This window comes from Candida margitis (genome assembly GCF_024628925.1).
Source record: "Candida margitis strain CBS 14175 chromosome Unknown scaffold23, whole genome shotgun sequence".
Taxonomy (NCBI): Eukaryota; Fungi; Ascomycota; class Pichiomycetes; order Serinales; family Debaryomycetaceae; genus Lodderomyces; species Lodderomyces margitis.
In genome coordinates, this window is record NW_026261783.1 from 146,966 (window position 1) to 166,842 (window position 19,877).

General features: G+C 37.6%; 8 protein-coding genes across 8 annotated transcripts; 2 read left to right on the forward strand and 6 right to left on the reverse strand. All coding sequences in view use genetic code 12, as the record gives it.

Annotated features, from left to right (window-relative positions):
* Nucleotides 1-4,292: 4,292 nt before the first annotated feature.
* Nucleotides 4,293-5,561, forward strand: BRG1 (GATA-type transcription factor BRG1; the record flags this gene model as incomplete). Its single annotated transcript, XM_051813853.1, has 1 exon — nucleotides 4,293-5,561. The coding sequence occupies one exon, from the start codon at nucleotides 4,293-4,295 to the stop codon at nucleotides 5,559-5,561; it is 1,269 nt and encodes a 422-aa protein (XP_051672603.1).
* Nucleotides 5,562-9,814: 4,253 nt separating this feature from the next.
* Nucleotides 9,815-10,987, reverse strand: CANMA_001845 (uncharacterized protein; the record flags this gene model as incomplete). The annotated part of the gene is made up of 1 exon (XM_051813854.1): nucleotides 9,815-10,987. The coding sequence occupies one exon, from the start codon at nucleotides 10,985-10,987 to the stop codon at nucleotides 9,815-9,817; it is 1,173 nt and encodes a 390-aa protein (XP_051672604.1).
* Nucleotides 10,988-11,345: 358 nt separating this feature from the next.
* On the reverse strand, nucleotides 11,346-12,605 carry CANMA_001846 (amino acid transporter; the record flags this gene model as incomplete). Its single annotated transcript, XM_051813855.1, has 1 exon — nucleotides 11,346-12,605. One exon carries the CDS (start codon nucleotides 12,603-12,605, stop codon nucleotides 11,346-11,348), a length of 1,260 nt encoding a protein of 419 aa, XP_051672605.1.
* A 1,003-nt stretch (nucleotides 12,606-13,608) lies between these two features.
* ARO4 (3-deoxy-7-phosphoheptulonate synthase) lies at nucleotides 13,609-14,712 on the forward strand (the record flags this gene model as incomplete). The annotated part of the gene is made up of 1 exon (XM_051813856.1): nucleotides 13,609-14,712. The coding sequence occupies one exon, from the start codon at nucleotides 13,609-13,611 to the stop codon at nucleotides 14,710-14,712; it is 1,104 nt and encodes a 367-aa protein (XP_051672606.1).
* A 135-nt stretch (nucleotides 14,713-14,847) lies between these two features.
* Nucleotides 14,848-15,627, reverse strand: CANMA_001848 (uncharacterized protein; the record flags this gene model as incomplete). Its single annotated transcript, XM_051813858.1, has 1 exon — nucleotides 14,848-15,627. One exon carries the CDS (start codon nucleotides 15,625-15,627, stop codon nucleotides 14,848-14,850), a length of 780 nt encoding a protein of 259 aa, XP_051672607.1.
* A 184-nt stretch (nucleotides 15,628-15,811) lies between these two features.
* Nucleotides 15,812-16,825, reverse strand: CANMA_001849 (PAQR-type receptor; the record flags this gene model as incomplete). The annotated part of the gene is made up of 1 exon (XM_051813859.1): nucleotides 15,812-16,825. One exon carries the CDS (start codon nucleotides 16,823-16,825, stop codon nucleotides 15,812-15,814), a length of 1,014 nt encoding a protein of 337 aa, XP_051672608.1.
* A 206-nt stretch (nucleotides 16,826-17,031) lies between these two features.
* ARG2 (acetyl-CoA:L-glutamate N-acetyltransferase) lies at nucleotides 17,032-18,753 on the reverse strand (the record flags this gene model as incomplete). Its single annotated transcript, XM_051813860.1, has 1 exon — nucleotides 17,032-18,753. The coding sequence occupies one exon, from the start codon at nucleotides 18,751-18,753 to the stop codon at nucleotides 17,032-17,034; it is 1,722 nt and encodes a 573-aa protein (XP_051672609.1).
* A 187-nt stretch (nucleotides 18,754-18,940) lies between these two features.
* PSF2 (DNA replication protein) lies at nucleotides 18,941-19,605 on the reverse strand (the record flags this gene model as incomplete). The annotated part of the gene is made up of 2 exons (XM_051813861.1): nucleotides 18,941-19,426; nucleotides 19,603-19,605. 2 exons carry the CDS (start codon nucleotides 19,603-19,605, stop codon nucleotides 18,941-18,943), a joined length of 489 nt encoding a protein of 162 aa, XP_051672610.1.
* Between the last annotated feature and the right edge of the window lie 272 nt (nucleotides 19,606-19,877).

The following is a 19,877-nucleotide window of genomic DNA, read 5'->3' on the forward strand; positions in this document are numbered from 1 at the left end:
TTCCCCATTCTATCACCCGCTTCTCCAGCCTTTTCTTAAACCAAGTATGTCGGTTCGATCATTTCCCTTTCAACACAAATGTAAAGGATTGACGCATTCTGTCATTGCGATTCATACGTTTTACTTTCGCAGGGGGCACAAAAGCAATTTCAATTCCGACAAAAGTTCGATGTACAAAGGTTTGCAGAAAAGAGAGGTTGAGTCAATATTGTAATAGTCGTGTCATACAATATCGCTTCCTTTACGTCATGTTGTCAGCTGTATTGTTCAGGTCGTTTTCTGTGTCAAAATATTTACCATGAAGTGCATAAATGCAAATTTCATAGACTCAACAAGACTATTTGCATATTTTTTACAGACCCTTCTTTTTCTCGTATTGAGCATTCAAATTGGTTGTAGTTACTTAACTTGCAGGTTATGAGCTTTGTCTTTCAAACCTTAATCTTTTTATATGCCTTGTATGGTATATACGAGCAATTTCGAAACTTAACCACCAAAGCTTTTTATTGATTCTACTGAAATTAGTAGGAGAGACATATTCTCCAGAGACAAAGGAGCACAAGCAATTTCGATACGCTTCTATAATCCATGCACTGATTCGCCCCTTTGCACTTACGGCGAGAAACAAAGACACGCCGAACTCCACATTTAACCCGCAAAGAATATTTCCATGCACGAAGAACAAGGCACACATAACAGAGGAGTTTTTTTGTTTTCTACTATTGTTTGAAAACTATAACACCAACAACGTGCCAAGAGATGCGTCATAGCTTACACAATCTCAAAAGTTTTATTATATGCAAGTTACCAGACGACAAAAGTGTCAGCTTAGTGCTGTCAATTTGTAAATTCGTTGTAAATTTGTACAAGAAGTTTGCAGCCTTAGAAACAAGTTTAGGTTGGGGTGTTCAACAAAGCATGTTGATCAGGGTTGCTAACTCAATATACTTCGTTTTACAGGAGCACTGACCCACGTTTTCTCTTTTCTTTTAACTTTTACTTTTAGAAATACCGCATATCCAATTGTCAAGGACAATAGAGGTATTTTGATTTATTTTCGTAACCTTTAGCTCTGCATCAAGTACTTCGTTCCGTGTGGTTTAAAAGTTGAAAAACGATAGAAATGGCATGAAACAATAAAATTGGTTGCTATTTTCTATCTGTATCCTGCATATAATTATTTGCGCCTATTCTTCTTGACACTCGAACCGGCAAAGTGTGGCAATTTCTATTGTTATTCGATGCTTTTTAGCGTTGTAAATCCTACTTTTCCTGCAAAAATTGCAGAACCGGTCCGACTGATTCAATTTTTGAGTTCTAACTTATATGCGGTTAGCGGAAAAGAGTAAATGACACATTAATGCATTTGAAACAAGGGTTGCCGTTGTACACAAGTGCACGTGTTATTGCTAAATTAAGCTTATCTGATACAGAAGTGGTGAAGGAGAGGTGGGAGTTATTCACAACTCAACTCTTTAGCTGCGGTGCAAAACGGCAAAAGAGAAAAAAAATGTCTTAGCTTGGTGCGTGGCGTTGGATCTTGTCACCCCGCTTGTCCCTCCGCCACACACACAGATTTCCACAAGGGCAATTGTTCTTGTCGCTAACGGCAAAAAAGTTAGCTTGTCGAGAGCGACAAGAAAAAAAAGAGCGATTTTGCTTAGATAATGAAGAATTGGCAAATAAGCGTAAGGGATGGGTTGACACAGTATTGCTGAGAATGATGCGCAAACACAGGAATCCCCTTGAAGAACAATGTAACTGTTGTAATTATCCACGAACTGACGTGACCTGTGACCTCAACTCGAGTTGTTCACAAAAAAAGGAATAAAAAAGAGCGCACAAGCGCAATTCAGTTAAAGGTAACACCTATTGTCTAGAACAATTAGAAATGAATTCTTCTACACAATAAAAGAAAGAGGTTTTATTTTTAATTTTCTTTTTCAGTTTTAGCAAAACAAAGTGGATGTATCTCTCTCTCTCTCAATGGTGGTGTGAAACAACGTTTTTTTTCTTAGACAAAGGAAAAAGTATCATAACCTTTAAGGAAAGAGATTTTTCAAGAAAAATTATAAAAATACACTAATCCTTCGTACAAGAGAAGCGATGTGACAACTTTAGGTAGAGAAAGAGAGAAGTGCTTAAAAGTCTTAAAGCCTATTTTTATTTCATTTTTCTTGTGAAAAAAATAAGAACCTACTCCAGGGTTGCATTACGGGGAAAAATATGTCAGTGATTTCAAGAAAGACAAAGATAATATCTCAAACAAGGCGGAAATGTCTTCAAAGTCAAGATTTCCCGCATGTCTATAAAAAAATATGTAATAGATAATTATTTTGAAATGAAACGAATTACAAAAAAATCTGATTTGGTTTATTTCCCTTTGTAAAAGTACGCAAATTACACTAAAACCAAATAGCAAAAGAATAAAACGGTTGTTGGAAAGTCAACAAAGTAACCAGATATACACAGAATGCATAATAAAACAATAGGACAGGAAAAAGAGATATCTATAAAAAGTGGAAAGGGTGTGTATATAGTTGTGAGCGAGTAAAATCTTCATAAAGCAACATAAGAAAAAAATTCAAGAAACAAAAATATAGAAAAGAAAAGTATCAAGCAAAAGAGTTACAAAACCAGTCAGCCGGGTAGTCATGGAGATCTACAAATCTTCATAATAAAACAAAATTTCTTTTTATTTTCTCTCTCTCTCTTGATAACGACCCAATATTATTTTATAACCTTAAAGGTAAAAGTACGATTGAAGTATACTACTAGTCTTTTGTCCTTTATTTACTACTGATTGCATCCATACATATGTACTATTACTCGTTGCCAACTTGTACCAATGAAAAGCTTGTAATAGGGAATGTATTACTGTATGCACCTTTCTTTTTCTTTTTCCTTCATTTTAGCTTTTATTTTTAATTTTTTCTTCTTATTGTTTGTTTGTCTAGATTCAACAAGGATGTTTAGTAATTCATGAAGTCTCTCTCGATTAAGCAGATTCAACCTTGTTAGGAAAAATATGCACACAAACAAGCTTTTCGACTCTAAAGGGTAACAATCTATGTATATTCTTTTAATAAGCGATACAGAGATAGTGAGGGGAATAGCTGAAACTCCAAAGATCTTGAGAAAAACAGGAATAGGCAAAGTGGGGTTTTCCACTCTGCACCTGTTGTTACATCAGGATACTCGTTTCTATTACTCTGTAACAACAAGATGCGCAACTAAAGTTCGGCCGAAGTTTGGCTATAATAGTTATCCAAGACAATAGTGAGGTTGTGTTTTATCAGGACAATTGAATACTGTTGTCTTTGTTAATGGTGATGCGAAATGATTTTTTTTGTTTGTTTTTGCAAGAGAATATTATTTTATCTTTGGTGGTTTTGCATGTGTTGTCCTCGTCAGAAGAAACTGTGTAACGGGTTAATTCAGATGCTGTAGCTCAATAGCCGAATGTGGGAGATTAAAAGTGGACAAAGAGAGATTTTGCTTTTCTTACTCAAACGTATGTATGACTTCACTCTATATTTTGGCTTTTTTATCTTTGGATTCGGTTGCCGCTACGATCCTTTGCAAATAATACATACACAGTTATGGTTGTGGTTTTGTCTCTTCTTTCCCACATTTAAGCTCTTCTACATAAATTGAGTATCTTTCATCTTTAGTCACTGGAGTTAATGCACAGAAGCTAAAACACAAGATTTCACAAAGCAGCATTCCACAAACCAAGCATAAATAAAATAAATAATTAATTTTAATGTGCTCAGATTATATGCAGGTGTTTTTTTTCTGAAAGGACTATTTTCTATGTCGTATGTACTATATGTATGATTGCTTAAAAGATTACACCACACCAAAAAAAAGAATCTTTTTTTTTTCATTTTAAACAAAATTATTATTTTTCTTTCTTCTTTCTATTCTTCTTCTATGAATTGAGGTTTGTGTAATTCATGTCTAAATTAAAAATAGATTAATTATTTCTAACATTATTATTATTAATGTTTAAATTTGCGTAACTATAAAAACAACCAAAAATTAAAAATGTTAATGGTTTTTCAATTAAGTGTTGTGCTTTAGCTTTTATTACGCCAGAATTCCGAAATTATCTAAAATACATATAAAGGTCAAAGGATCCCACCACAATTTTTGGTTTCTCTTGATTCAGATAAAGAACCGTTTTCTTTTTTTTATTTTGACACACGGCTGAACTTATCTGTTAGCTTTTACTACTTACGCCTGTCAATCTTCTTTTAGCATTGGGCTATTCTGTTAAAACACAACCTATGTCATCTGCAGCTACAACTACCGCTTTAGCGGCAACTTCGCCAAGCTCAATCCGATTACCCTCCATTCATGAGTTGACTGGCAAATCAAGACAAGAGTTTCAAAACCAACACAACAAACACAGCCACCACTACCAGCTAGGAAACGATGCCTTTACTTCCCCTAGATCATTTGTAGATGCCAAAAGTCAACCACCAGTATTACCTAGTCTTGGCTTGAACACTAGTGTCCACGACACAGCTACGTCAACGTTCAAAATACCACCAATCAAACCAATGACACCATCTAGTACAGGAGTCAATAACTCAACCAGTAACACACCAACCGGTCCAACTCAAAGTAGTGGCGTCTTTCCAAAACCAGTCTCACTTGGCTCGCCTGCTATTGGTTATAATCACAAACATCAGGCGCAGTTTCCAAGGCAAGAACCACTCGTGATTCAAACGGGCATAGCATCAACTACTGCCCCTCTATCAGCTTCATCAGCTTCAACTACATCGTCACCAACAATGCACCTTCAAGCAAGTCATCCTCATATCCACCACCACCAACAGCTGCTGCAAACTGTTCATCCTCCACCAACACACCAGTCACCACTAGAGTATAACCGAGGCCAATTTTCTCCTCATTATCACCAACCTTCTCGAGCATTCACAACACCAGTTCCACAATATCTTCCACAACAAGTGTCTTTCTACTCACAATTTCACTACACAGTTCAGCATCCTAATAACCACGGCTTGCAGATCGGACAACCATATACAATAACCGAAGTTATTCCAAAGACTACAAATAAATGTCACAGATGTGGCACCACTGAAACACCAGAGTGGAGAAGAGGACCAAAGGGTGTAAGAACATTGTGTAATGCCTGTGGCTTGTTTCACGCCAAGTTGGTCAAAAGAAAAGGTGCTGCTGTTGCCGCTGAAGAAGTATTGAATAACCGTGTTACTAAAGGTAAGAATGGCAGAAGAATAAGTACCAGGAAACAGTTGGGAAATGTGTCCAATGGTCACCACAGAAGGGAATCAACGATTAATGGACCTCAAGGTTTATTAGAACATCACCAGAAAACACCTCAACACTATCCTAATCAGTTTGCTGTTCTTCAGCAAAATCACTCAACCAGCTCTTTACAACAAGCACACTTGGCACCAAATGCCCACATGTACCTGCTTCATCACCAACAACTACCACCCCCACCAAATACTTCCTACCATCCACAAGGGTACATGTCATTGCCGCCACCAGCAATGCCTAGAAGCTAATCTGTATGTTACCAAGGCCAAGTTCCTTCAATACCATTATTCCATCATTGGGATAAATGGTTGAAATACACTACTAGGGATAAGTGGTTATCGATGTTTAATGTTTTACTTCTTTAGAGTCTCCTTATATATATATTCATGCTTACAAGTACACTATTTAGTTTTTAATGAACAGCTAATGAAAAATAAGGAGAAAGTGTAGTAGTAGCTTTGGCCATAGCTAGGTGTCGTTGCTACTGATTTATATCTTAGATAACAGGGGTTACAACTGAACTTAAGCTGTGCCGGAACTGGTTGAGCCAATGGATAAAACCTCACTCCGGATCAATAAGTCACACAAAAACCCTTGCAATTTCATGACAGGAAAAGAATAGATTCACAAACAATTCGAACTGAAACTAGAATGAAATTCTAGGAAAAATGCTCTTCCGGGCAACAACTTAAATTCTCAAAAGAGTAACTACAGATTTATGAATAGTATCTGAAGTCATTGAATAGATTTTAGAAAGCTTTATTGAAGAAAGAACGAAAAATATCTGAAATTTTGACAAAATGGGTAGCTCGCCCTTTTATCGCATAATTTGCAAGCTGGAGGCTTAATTATAATTAAGAAAAAAAAAAATACAAAAATGGAAAAAAAGAAAAGGAATGCTCATCCAGAATCTCCTTTTATTGTTTATTTTTAGATTCGAAACCTCCATGAACAATCAAATAGATCTGAGAACAGGAGGGGTATATCTGGCGTCAATTTTTAAATCTCCACTCCCGTTAAGATTCTTGCACCTTTTGGACTTCAACTACTATAGCTCAAACAGTTGAAGGGTTCGCTTCACATTGTAGAAGTCAACTGAGAGGGTACGACAAGGTTTTTTTCCTCGTCTCTCTTAATTGAGGCGACTCGGAACGCTTTCTTGTCGTTTGGCATCCTGTGAGCAGTTGTATTTTTTTTTTTTTCGTTCTTTGCTTTTGTATTTTTAGAAAGCGGATGCAAGAAGCGATAGTTTGCACAGGGTGCAGCAGAGTCAAGAAAAGAGAAGAAAAGATGTTTTGTAACACAACCAATTGTAAAAAAGAATGAGATATTTTTTATTTTTGTTTTTTCAATTCCCGGCGTTTGGGTTTGTGCAAAATTGCTCAGTACTACATTCAGGCGTTTCTTCTTTTGTTGAAGAAACAATTAGTAAAAAGTCTTTTCAACACAAAAGCCTCAAAGACAGAGCAAGAAATCTTGAACCTGAATCTGAAATCTGAAATTCGATCTTGCGGATCCGATTTTGCTGACTTAAATGTGTTGCTGTTCGTGTAGCCGTTAGCGGAGTTGCGAGACTAACAAAGAGAAATTGACCTTTCAGACTTATTCAGGTTAATGTTCCCCCTAATGCACTCCACTGAGATCGATAGTACTTTTAGTCTCCAACGCAAGGTACCGGCTGTTAGTGGAGATTCGCCTTTTTAGACGAGGATGAATGACCAAAGTTTTGTTGGTTTTACCCTGCAAAGCCTGCTTTTGTATATTATTTCATTGTGTCGGGATGGCAACGTTAACCGACAACAACAAGCTCATATTTTCAGCGCATCCCATTTTGTGTTAGATATATTACCCGACAACAAAAAATCTTCTTCCAATTTATGCATAGACTCCTAAAAACAAACCAAAAAGAGAGAACAAAAACTAGAATTTGAAGATCGTGGCTAAGATTCTTTAAGCAGAGAAAATTTTGCTTTGTTTTTGGTTTTTTCTTCTCTTGGGCTGATGAATGCATAAATTGCTTGAACAAAGTTCGTCGCTTAGCTTTGAGAGTGCCCCAAAAAAAAAGAGGGGGGCCCGCCTTAGTTGCCGCGTCCTATTCATTTTTCTTGTCGCATCGTAAGTTGACGCAAGCATTGTCTGATGACGGGAATGCAACCGGACAAAACTAGCACAGATGAAAATTTGCAGATATATAGTGTTAGAGTGTACGTGGGAGATAGAGAGGGGAGGAGGTGTGTCCATAGGAGAGTCGGAATTTTAATCTAGCTTGTGCTGTCAGGGTCCTTCATGATTCGATTGATTGAGAGCAACTTTAACCAGCCAGACCGTAATAAAAACTGCATGGTAGATGCAATAAGCAAAAATTTATGAATATTACTCAGCAGTCTTTCAGAGTTTCACTGAACTTAGTTTCCAAGATGTTATATATCGTACGAGCTACATTCAGAGATGAAACAAAACCTACTGTAGACTTTATAACTTGCATTTTGGCAACATTAACGCTTCTAAGGTACACGTGTGACTAAAGAAAAAGCGTACCAACAACTAGCAAAACACAGTCTCGCCTAATCTTTTGCATGTTACCAAAGAAAAGTGGAAAGAATTTGAGAGATAGCAATTACTTTTTATGTCCTGAAACATTTCTGCCAAGAATGTTGTGCAAGGAATTTTAGACGATCTTACACCAAACTGTGAATTTTAGTTTCTGTGCTTATTACTGATACAATATATAGTGAGACGATATATTAATAGATCCGGAATTAAGATCTTTTTCTTTTTCCCTCCCAATCAATTACGATATCTCTGACAAAACTTTAAAATGACGTACAGGTGTTACTAAGCTTTATTTTGCAAGGCGTGAACTTGGGTTGCTTTAAATTTATTCTTCGGTTGTACAACTTGTTGCGGCAATTTTGTAATTTGTAAGAGTAGTATCTCTAACGTAAGTAAAGGCAGGATCCATCTCCACTTTTGGCCAGATTATAAATCTATACCGCATTGTTAGCTGGAGAAAATTGCGCGTTTCATTTATTCAGATATTGCACAAAACGGAACACTTTTATTATCTTAATTATTTTTTCCACACGGTCATATTTCCACATTCAATCGTCAACAAATTGACAATTATTGCCTTGCCAGGGCAAACTTTAAGGTTGAGCTTGTCATTGTTGCGTGATGTTGAATTACACTCAACAGCAACCTGATATATGATTAGGTATTTTCTTAACAACCAAAACAATTTTCTAAAATGACGATCTTTATTCGGTTCGTAATTTTCTTCTTACTTTGTTTACGGTTCTGAGCACTTGTCTGTAAAAATCTGACTATTCTGGTTTATAGATTGTGCAGCAGGGGCAACATAAAGTTGCTTAAAGCATTACTACAACAAGACACTGGGTGTGCTAACTCCATGACTCCTTGCTATACACTCTTCACGGATAAAACTTTAAGCAGTCTCCACAGTTTCAGTACAAGAATCGTTTTGAAACTCTCTGAAAACATGCAGAGAAGTCAAAATACAATAGCTCTATCTTCTAAGAGAGAGCAAAGGATCTAAATGATTGCTTTGAAAATAAGTAATTAAGCATGCACAACAATACTACACCAGAAAAAAGTACGCACGTTCACACCTCCTCCCGATGTAAAGTTACTAATGCTTACATACACAATAGAACCCTTTTCTATTGTAATGCAAATAAAGTGGAGAAAATTGATACGGATTTTACGTCTATTGTCAATCATTTGAAATAAGATCATCAGGTTATTATAAAGATCTTCCTGCAAAGTGTAAAAATCACATGTTGGCTTTTTCTGCAGAAAAGGATCCCGTTTCCATCTCTATTCAAGAAGAGATGTCAATTAATAGGTAAGTAACCAAATTGGATAGTGTCAGTTTGTTGCAATTCTCTAAACGATTTCAAGTAAAAGGGATGTTTCCACTTCACAGACTCCTTGCTTTAAACGCATCAGCACACCTCCTTGTTCCTGGAAAAGAATTTTACCATTACACAGACAATATCTTTGCTCTATTAAAAATTGACAATGAAGCTACGTGTAAGTTTGGGTTCTATTTGTTTTCAATTCTGAACTCCACGGAAATAATGGGCTGGAATAGACGATGTACAGGCTCCCCCACGTTATTATTTACACAACAACTAAACCTAAAGCAATCTTTTCGCAGGGCGCTTGTTTACGTACTTGCACAAACTCCACTTTGTCGTCTAATCTAAACATGAAACACGGACTTAGGAGATTACACAAATTGGTCTGTTACTGTACGCAATCTTATTGTAAGCACTCTCACTTAACAGCGCGCATTCATACAATCAGATTTAACCGATTGAACCTTGACAAAGGGTGTTTGTACGTCCAATGAGGGTCGATAAAGATAGAGACAAGATGGGCTCTGTAAGGCCTCTTGACCTGATGGCGAGCATAAACACTAGTGTGTAAACTACACTGTTGCCTACTGTGACCATTCATCTATCTGTTCTATTACACTCTAATGTATAGGTATATCGTGTTTCTGCAACACATGCTTAACCGCAACTTCAACGTTGTCAAACACTCCAACAGTAGGCTTGGCGATGATGCTATCGTAATCTTCGTCCTGGAAAACACCAGTTCTCAACAATATTGACTGCCAACCATTATCATTGGCTCCCTTGATGTCTGATTCTGGATTATCGCCCACCATATATATATCGGTAAAAGGGGACTCCAGTGGAACTGAACCAAGTAAAGGGAGGATCTGCTTGGCATCAAACTTTTTTGATATCAATTTATCTCTCCAATCGATCAAGACGTGGTGAGCAAAGTCATATTGCAACTTGAACGGTTTGCCCATAATTAACGACTGGAGATTGTTTGGCGATGACAATTTATTGGTGGTATTGTATAACGTCTCAGTTATGATCCGAAATGCTCCTTGACCAAATCTTGGTAGTGGGAAATCATTGGCGTAAATATAATCATTGTTGCTGAAAATGATGGGAATCGACGGCTTTGCTCTATCTTCAACACTCTTTAGGCTCCGCTTGGTTCCAATTAAACCATTGTTTGAATTTAGTAAATCTTGAACAACTTGAACGTCAGTCGACATATCTCGAGGGTCATTAAACACCAAGATTGCATCAATAGGGGTTTTCAAGTCAATGTCAATGGCATATTCATCGAAATCACATTTGGTGAACATGGCATGCGGTGACACCGACCTGTTGGCTTTCACAATATCAATGGGCATGATTACATCGTTAAACCCATACTCTTGTGCCACCTTCCTAGCATTATCACCATTACCACCAACAACCAAAACACGATTGAATTCAGGATCTTGCACTAGTGCCTTCATGGGTGTATGGCTTTGAACTACTTGCAACGGTGAAATATCAGGTCCACCATTAATGTGGGTAACTTCCTTGGCTTTCTCCGCTTCTAGTACTCCACCGCCATTAGTCATTAGTATGAACGGTATCTTTTCACGATTGAGTAATTCCAAAGCTGACCTCGCTTGTGGGATTGGCTTCTTGCCTCGGATTAGGACTCCATCGATGTCAAATACGAAAGCAATATTTCTGTTTGCTTTGTGTAGGGAAGATGAAGTGTGAAAGCGAGACGATAGTTGAAGTAGTCTAAGAGCACTTGTTTGTTTCTGGACTCTACTGATGGCTAGCATTGTTGAATGGATTCTTGATGTTTTCTAAAATTGGACTCATGATTGTTGCCGAATCGCGAACCGCGCAAAAAAGGTGATTAGTTCCGGCAGCTGCTACCAAAACTACTCTACAGCGAATGAAGTCTATGCCCTTGTAAAGGGTTATATTTAGAATAGAATAGCTGCAATAATCAGCTGATTTGGTCATGCCAATTACAATCCTCTTCTAAATTCCTCAGTATTAATAGACTTTAAAATCTGATCTATATCTATTTCCTACGTAGATTTCTATAGTTCTAGAAGTTATTTCTATACTTCTATAACGCAACAATCATTTGTTAATTACAGTCCTCAATTTTATCTATTTATTTATCAAACTCTATACCGACCCTCCATTCAAGCACCAGTCTCTTCCTCTATCCACCTGAAAACCACATAACTTCCTTTCAAGCCACAAGTTTATACATCCGGCAATAGCAATCCCCATTCCATCACTCACGCTCACACAGCCCAAGCTAAACTCTCGTTTGGTTTTAGGAACGCCTTCGCTAACTGAAACAAAGGTGTTGACATATGAAAAGCCTCCTAGTAGCCCTTCGTAAAGAATTAGAATCAAAAGCAACCAAATTGACGTGAATGGAAGGTCATATATTGACTGAATGACCGTTATAATAACATTGACAAATTGCAACACCGATAACAAGTATAGTCTCTTTATGCGTATGCCAAAGGATATTGACGACCTAGAAATGAATACTCCTAGCTGGTACAAGAATCCGTAAACAACGTAGATGTCTCTGTAGTTAGAAAATAGCCAATGGGGAAGATCCTTCAAAGGAAAAAGTAAAGTAGGTGTGATACCTTGGTTGATGACGTATTCTGAGATGTAGACTGTGCTCAATGGTATCACAAATGGAATAATCAAGGGCTTAATCTTTTCCACAGTTACCTTTATATGCCCAGTGACAGTCGAAACTACGGGTAAGTCCAGATCGGCCGTGCCGATTCCAATTTCTTCAGTTTCTTCATTAAATATCCCATCTCCAATCTCATGATATTCGTGGTCAGGAGCAGGAAGTAGCAAGTAATAGGTAGCCAAAAATCCCAAAGGACAAATAGCAAACATCAACAATACAATTTTAACCGGTATGCCGATCATGTTGGTCATCAACATAAACAAAAAGCTACCACAGAGGCCAGCTCCTCCGGTACCACTAGAAAATCCACTAATTCCTATTGAATTACCCCCATTACTTCGGTCGCCTACCGTGTAAAAGTGAGTCAATTGTAGAAAACTCACTTCTCCCACCCCTGAAGATAATGACGCCAACATAATGCCAAATACTTTCATGCCGATAGACTGCTGTGGACTCAATGATATTAGTAACATACCGGTGGTTGATAATCCAACAAGTGAGTATAGTCTTATTTTGTAAGGAATGAAATGAATGAAAAATGGAGCAACCAATTTAAAGGTGAAAGACGGCATAATATCGGCCAACAACACGACACCCTTGGGTGTAGCTGACCCAACTAGATCTATTGCTGCTGATAAAATAATAACATACAATATGTTGTTTAGTAGTCCAAAAATAAAGAATGAAGTAAAAATTTTAGTTGAGATCTGTAGCGGTATCATTAGTGGTGGATTATCGGGTGTAAATCAAATGTGAGTGTAGGTGTATTACCCCGAGAATAGAATGTATGCGGCGCACCTCACTGGCCTGTTGCTTTTCTTGAACAGAGTCGTAAAATAGGTTATCTTTTGGTTTGGATAAATTAAAAAATTGAAAGTAAATATTACACAAACATGAAAATTATATCACGTGAATTTGAATTCAGCTTAGAGACAAAGTGATGTCAAGTACCTGCCAAAAGAGGAAATCAGCATTCATGACAAAGAAATAGAGTGAATCTAGAATATTGCTCGGAAAAATTGACACTTGAAGGAGCTAAATGCTCCACGTGCGGCGACATTTACAAACTTCTCATTTCAACTTCTGTATAGTTCAAGAAGAAGAGGTTTACGATTGGATCTAGTGTATGCATGGGATGCACTATGAATATACTTTGCCAACGCGTAGAGTTGCGGTTATTGAGTCAATCATTTAAGAGCTTGTTACGTAATTATAAGTACAGAAGTGCGTCATTACCAACCACTCTTTGTGAGATATTATGAAAGCTATAGCTTTGCCATATAAAGAGACACACAGAAAGAGAGAAAGACCTAAAGACATTGAGGGTGAAAAAAAAAATTTTTTTTTATTTTTTTTCTTCCCCCTTCTTAGTCATTTTCAGACTAAATGCAAATGATTACATATTACATATTCTATACTGACTCATTCTTTAAAATTTTTTTATTCTTGTACTTTTCCTTCTTCTTATTCTATATAAGACACAGTTTTCAAAGGTTTCATCAATAGTTAGATCTATTTCTTTTCTTTATTGCTTGTTCCAGGATATTTATCTAAATCTTCTATCAAGTTCAACTTTCCACCTGCCAAAGACTTCAAAACTAAAGTGCTGAAAAATTTCCATCTCGCATTACAGAAATTTTTTCAACCAAACAAGTCTAAAAAGAAACTAAAAACTAAACAGTTATACAAGAACAGCATTTTGCAATACTTTCTTTCCCTACTACAATGAGCAATACTCCACTTCCAGCTGAATATGACGACACAAGGATTCTTGGTTACGATCCATTGATTCCACCAGTTGTGTTGCAGAATGAAATCAAGGCATCATCAAAGTCTTTGGATGCTGTCATCAGAGGACGTTTCGAATCGTCTCAAATTCTTAAAGGTACCGATGACAGATGTCTAGTTATAGTTGGTCCATGTTCTATTCATGACACCAAAGCTGCATTAGAGTATGCACACCGTTTAAAGAAGTTGAGTGAGGAGTTGAAGGATGACTTATGTATTATTATGAGAGCTTACTTGGAAAAGCCAAGAACCACTGTCGGTTGGAAAGGATTGATTAACGATCCTGATGTCGACAACTCTTTTGATATCAACAGAGGATTAAGGATTTCTCGTCAATTATACGCTGATTTAACTGAGGCCGGATTGCCAATTGGTTCCGAAATGTTGGACACGATATCACCACAATACTTCCTGGACTTTTTAAGTTTCGGTGCTATTGGTGCTAGAACCACCGAATCCCAGTTGCATAGAGAGTTGGCATCTGGCTTAAGCTTCCCTATTGGTTTCAAAAACGGTACTGATGGTGGCTTAGCTGTTGCTTTGGATGCGGTACAAGCTTCATCAAAAGGACATCATTTTATGGGTGTGACTAAGAATGGTACTGCTGCCATCACCACCACCAAGGGTAACGACACCTGTTTTATAATTTTAAGAGGTGGTAAAAAGATCACCAACTACGATTCCGAATCAGTAAAAGCAGCAGAGGAAGCTATTAGCAAGTCCACTGATCCAAGCATCAAATTGATGGTTGACTGTTCTCATGACAACTCAAAGAAGGACTACAGAAACCAGCCTCAAGTTTTGGACACAGTTGCAGAGCAAATTAGCAAAGGTGATGAATCTTTGATTGGTGTCATGATTGAATCCCACATTAACGAAGGAAAACAAGGAATGCCACCAGCCGGTCAAAATAAGGACGTATTGAAGTACGGTGTCTCAATCACTGATGGATGTGTTTCATGGGAAACTACTGTTGACATGTTGACCAAATTGAGTAAAGCTGTTCAAGCCAGAAGAAGTTTGAAGCAAAAGGCAAACTAAAAAAATAAAGGAAGATGTATATATATAGGATATTTATTAAAGGTTTAAAGGTAGAGATATTGTGTAGAATTTTCAACTCGTCCCAACGGATGAAGGGATTGGGTTGTCCTTTAATCTGTCTATGTCATTTCTAAATCAACTAAACCATGGAGCGGGTCTTAATAACTCCTTGATTTCCACGTTACTTTTGGGCTCTTGATCGTCCCCAAGTTGAAGCAAAAAGTCCGAGATAAGAGGGTTACTCAACGCGTAGCCATTAAGCCTCGAGAACGGGTTTCTCTTCTTCCTTTTGGTTTTCAAGTTTTGCTGCACCCCATACCAATCCTTCTTGAATTGTTGAACTGCATTTTTATACTCACTCGACTGTAAATCCTTGAAGTACGCCTCTTTCTCTGCTTCAGCTGGATAAATGGGATGCGGACTATTTCCGATATAGTTGACTCGATCTTGGGGAAACTTGAGTGCTTGTGACAAATGCAAGTCTAAAAACCTATCACGTTTGAATTCAAACCCAATAATGGTTATCTGTTCCGGATACTTTTTCCATACTTCGTAAAAACGACAAATCAGGAAAATGACATTTTCAAATGAATCGCGGGCATAATTTTCCGTGGTTACTCTATCTACGCCCACTTCATTTTTCACAACTTGATCAATAAGTGCGTAATAGGAAAAGGCTTCTGATGTTGGGCCTGCCTCTTTTTTCGTTTCCCCACCCGATATAATCAAGTATGATTGTGGGTCTTTTTTCAATTCTCCCAATGCCTGTTCTAGATGTTCCAAAAAACAAAGGTGATCGTTTCCGTCGAGCTGGAAATCTGCCAAGTACCATGACTCTTGTTTAGCCTGTGGCTGACCTAGTTTGTAGATCCCATGGCATGGAACAATAATTAGATGGTTGATATCTCGTGTCATGAGTGTTGACAGAGAAAGCGCGGTGATGAATTCTATCACAATCGATTTTTCATTTGCAACTGAAAATGTTCTTAGAGTTCAATTATATTTGCCTCTAGGTCTTGTACATTTCTAAAATCTAAAAATAGAAAAGCTTTCTACAACTTGATGTCCCAGCATCTAAATAGACTACTGCCCTGAGAGTCTATGCCAAAATATGTTGGTGCAAATAGTGATAACATTGCACCAAGGCCAACCAATGACAATATGCAGCAATAACGACAAACACATGAAATATTTGATGCGAGTGACCAAATATGTCAAACTTACCAGCTTGTGGATTAAGTAACATTAGTTGTTCATCCTCCTCTACATGCGTCAACCTCTCGGGAAATCTAGCTGCATATAACACAGCACCAAGTATATAAAACACCCCTTCTAAAATCAACCATTTTACGCCTGCTCTTTCCAGAGTTGTAGCAAAACCAAATTTATAAATTCCGAAAGCGACTGGTAACACCCCTGAAAGACCGAACAAGATAAACATTGTTGATCTGAATGGTCGGTAGTGATTTTTGGAAAACTCTGGATGTAACGTGAATATTGTACACACAATTCCAAAAAACAACGTCAACGATACAAATATCCACTTCTCCAAAGGCTCATCATAATATGAAAACAAAATGATGGAAATGAGGGAGCATGTGATCAAGATAACAATTCCAAAATAGTCCAATTGGTTACCAAATCTGCTGACTTTATGTGAGTGTGATTTCAAGGTGTGGAAAACGGACGACATAAACATACAAAACGTACAGGCTAAACCAAACTGGATAAAGTTCAACTTCTCCCAGATACCCAAGTAGTTGTCATAGATGCGAAGTTGGAAATTGATGTAGTACAATATCAACCAGAACGATATGCTTGAGGGTATCAAGTGTGAATAGATATTGACAGTCTCGTTGTGCAAGTATCCCAAAGACTTGAAGCTTGACCAGTACAGTGAATGTCCTTTAACGTATCCGGAACGGATGTAATGGTTATCTTGTTGCCATTCGTCTAATTCATGGTAATAAGCTAACCTCCTTGCAAGTGGACTGTCAACGGTTTTCGCGGAATTTCTTGGCTGGCTTTGCTCTTGGCCACGACCCTGTTTGGAGCCCACTGAGGAATCTTGATTTTGTCTTTGTCTTATGGTAGATGTTGGTTCTGATATCATGAGTGAAGTTTGAAAGGAGTGACCGGTAATCAGTTACGTTGCTTATTTGTTGAGTTTTTAAAAGGCACATGAAAAAAGTATAAAAAATTAAAGAGTTGAAGTTTATTTTGCAGATTCCGTTGGAACAGGCTATTGCTTTTTTTTTGTGACACTCTTGATATTGTTGGGTAACCAGGATTCACAAGGACTGTGTATCATATCTAAGTCTATTTAAAAGAAGGCGGAATACTCTCACAAATTTCAGAATACTCCTTCAATTTCTCTCCCACATTGATAACACCAGCTGGGATGGATTTTCTCTTGAATCGATCAATTCTTTTATCGAAAATGTCACCAGTGTAGAATATCTTCCACTGCGACTCAGGGGAGCTCATGCACCCGCAGCATCGTTCGAAATACCATTTATTAACGGGATTCACTTTTCGTGATCGCCAAATTAGTTCCAGTGGATGTGATTGTAAAATTATCTTGAATATTATATCGGCCAAGCCGGGGAGACCTTGGTTACGCTTGGCTATGGCAAACTTGTCTAAATATGCAATCTTGCCACCTTTGCTTTGCTCCCAGGTTAGTATAGCAGCTCCATCATAATTTCCAACAAGTATGAAAGTAGCCAAGTTCTTGTCAATGCGTTTAAAGTACTCGTCAACTTCGAGAGTCTTCCCAAACGAATCGTCCAACAACTCCACCAATTTTGCTTTATCCACTAGTTTGTCTTTAAAGAGATTCTCCATCGTGAACTCACCAGCATATATGTCTTGTTCAAGTATCTGCACATCTACCCCCTTTTTGATAATCGTCGTTGATACTTGTGGAGTTCGCTTGTTCAGACTGGGTAACGATGACGAGATTATTGACCGGTCGGTAAGTACATTGTAAATAATAGGATTCAACTGGTCGTTATTGATAGACATGATTTCAGGAGTAGTGATAATACCAGTTGTCTCGTCATTATCTGATCTATCTCGAATAAAACTTAGTATATTGTTCATGCTATTCAAATTGGCCACATGCAAGTCGCGCACCTTGGGGTTGATATGCCCAATGAAAAGCTCAGATAAAATATCAGAATATTCCTGAGACAAATTAATAAACACATGGCTTGTTTGGTTTCGTTCAATGGAAGGGATACCACCCAATGAATCAATCATTACAATCTTCTCAATCGACAATAAATTGGTTGTCCGCTTTTCAACCAAGGCAGAACACAAGGCAAATAACAAAGAGTCACTCTTTAAAAACTCTTGAGAATTGATATCCAGATTGTAAGCGATGGGTTGAAGAACGGGGATTGTACCTTGGTATAACGGGATCAATATCTGCTCCAAGCTATCAATTGAAAGATGTCCATTCTTTTCTGTAAACAAGGACCTCAAGATGGTAACTTGAAAGTCATCTTGCTCTTCCGGCTTTCCAAGACGACTCAACAACTTATTTGATTGGTCAGTAATGTACAATTCGTTATTCTTGAAAGAGTTATCGGGCAAGTGGTCAAAGTCGAGTAAAATTATGGGTGAAATGCCCAAGGTGATCAACCTTTTGAACGTCTCCGCTATGCCCAACCATTGTTGATTGGCTATCCCGGTAAACTTTATCTTGAAAATGGCCAATCGCAAAGGAATCTTCTTCAATAGTCTTTCATCCTCATCATAAATATTGATAAACGGGTTCTGGCGATTCAAAAATCGTTTTATAAATAATTCCCGTTGATTTTCCCTCTTGTTTAACGGAACTATCTCATTATTGGCAAAATCCAAATCACTGAAATCAAATTGGTTTTGGTACTTTGTAAGATAATTTTTAGCCTCTCGTTTTGTCGTGGTCGATTTCAAAATTGACAATATTAGGTTCCTTTTGGCATCAGTTACGGCCTTGTGCGTTTCTATATTTGATATGAATTGTCTATTTAGTGTCCTGAGTTTGCTCATGGGCGGATGATGAGTCAAAAAGATAAAGAGCGCAGAGTACAGAATAAAAATAAAAGTGCATCGATGTTTGATTTAAGCGCGGTTTGGTTAAATCTACATCCACCACAGTAAAATAAATACTGTTCAGTAGTTTACGTAACCTAGCAGCATATCCATTGAGCCACAGCAAATAAACTTACTCCATGTGCTACTCATCATCTGAAATATCCGCCATATTTTCCTCATTTGTTCCAGCATCATGCTTCAAAGTTGTGTCATGCAATTGTCGTAACTTGTTCATAACAGGGAGGACAAATGGTCGCATTTCATTGATCTCCAACAACGACAACCCATTCAATTGGATATTCGACTCGTTCAACTCTTTCAATCCCTTCCGCGACTTGATTAATCGTATCTCTCTCAAATCCTGTATTATCGACCGTAGATTGGATATAGAGTCAGGCAAGTCATCCGATGCTTTTGTAAGTAGGATCTTTGAAAGTTCAAGCCAGTTCCAAGGTAGGTCGCTGAACTGTGTTGGTTTCCTTATTTCGTCATCATATTTCTCCTTCAAATAATTAAAATTAAGCCATCTCGGTGGAACTATATTACACTTGTCCTGTGATTTTAAAATAAGAGCAACCCAAAGGGGAACTTTTTCTCGTCTCATTGCTCGCAAGTTTGGTACTGTTGTCTAAACCACTGTTAGTATGCTGTTTTTGGCAAGACACTGTGTGAAATTCAAAAACATACACCAATTAAATTTATTTTCTTGATCGAGTATCTGGGGAGTATGGTTATTAACTCATTTTCAGCTAGAAAGTTGATCTCTGTAGGGGTCAAGTTTCCCTGTAAATGCGTTGGCAAGACCATGGTGTGAGGTTTGATGTAAGAAAAGAATCGCGTCTTTAAATTTATTCGTTTTTATTTGTTTTTGTTTTTTACGTTTATTCAATAAGAGTAATAGTAGTATTCAAAGATTGGGAATGAAGAATTTTAATGCTGGATGTTGGAAGAAGATTAAGGGAAGAAACTGGAAGATTAGCATTTAAATAAAGTAATCCACCAACTAACTAAAGACCTAATAACTATTACATAAAAACAAACTGACTTGTTAGAAACTGTTTTTCCTAGTGATGACGATC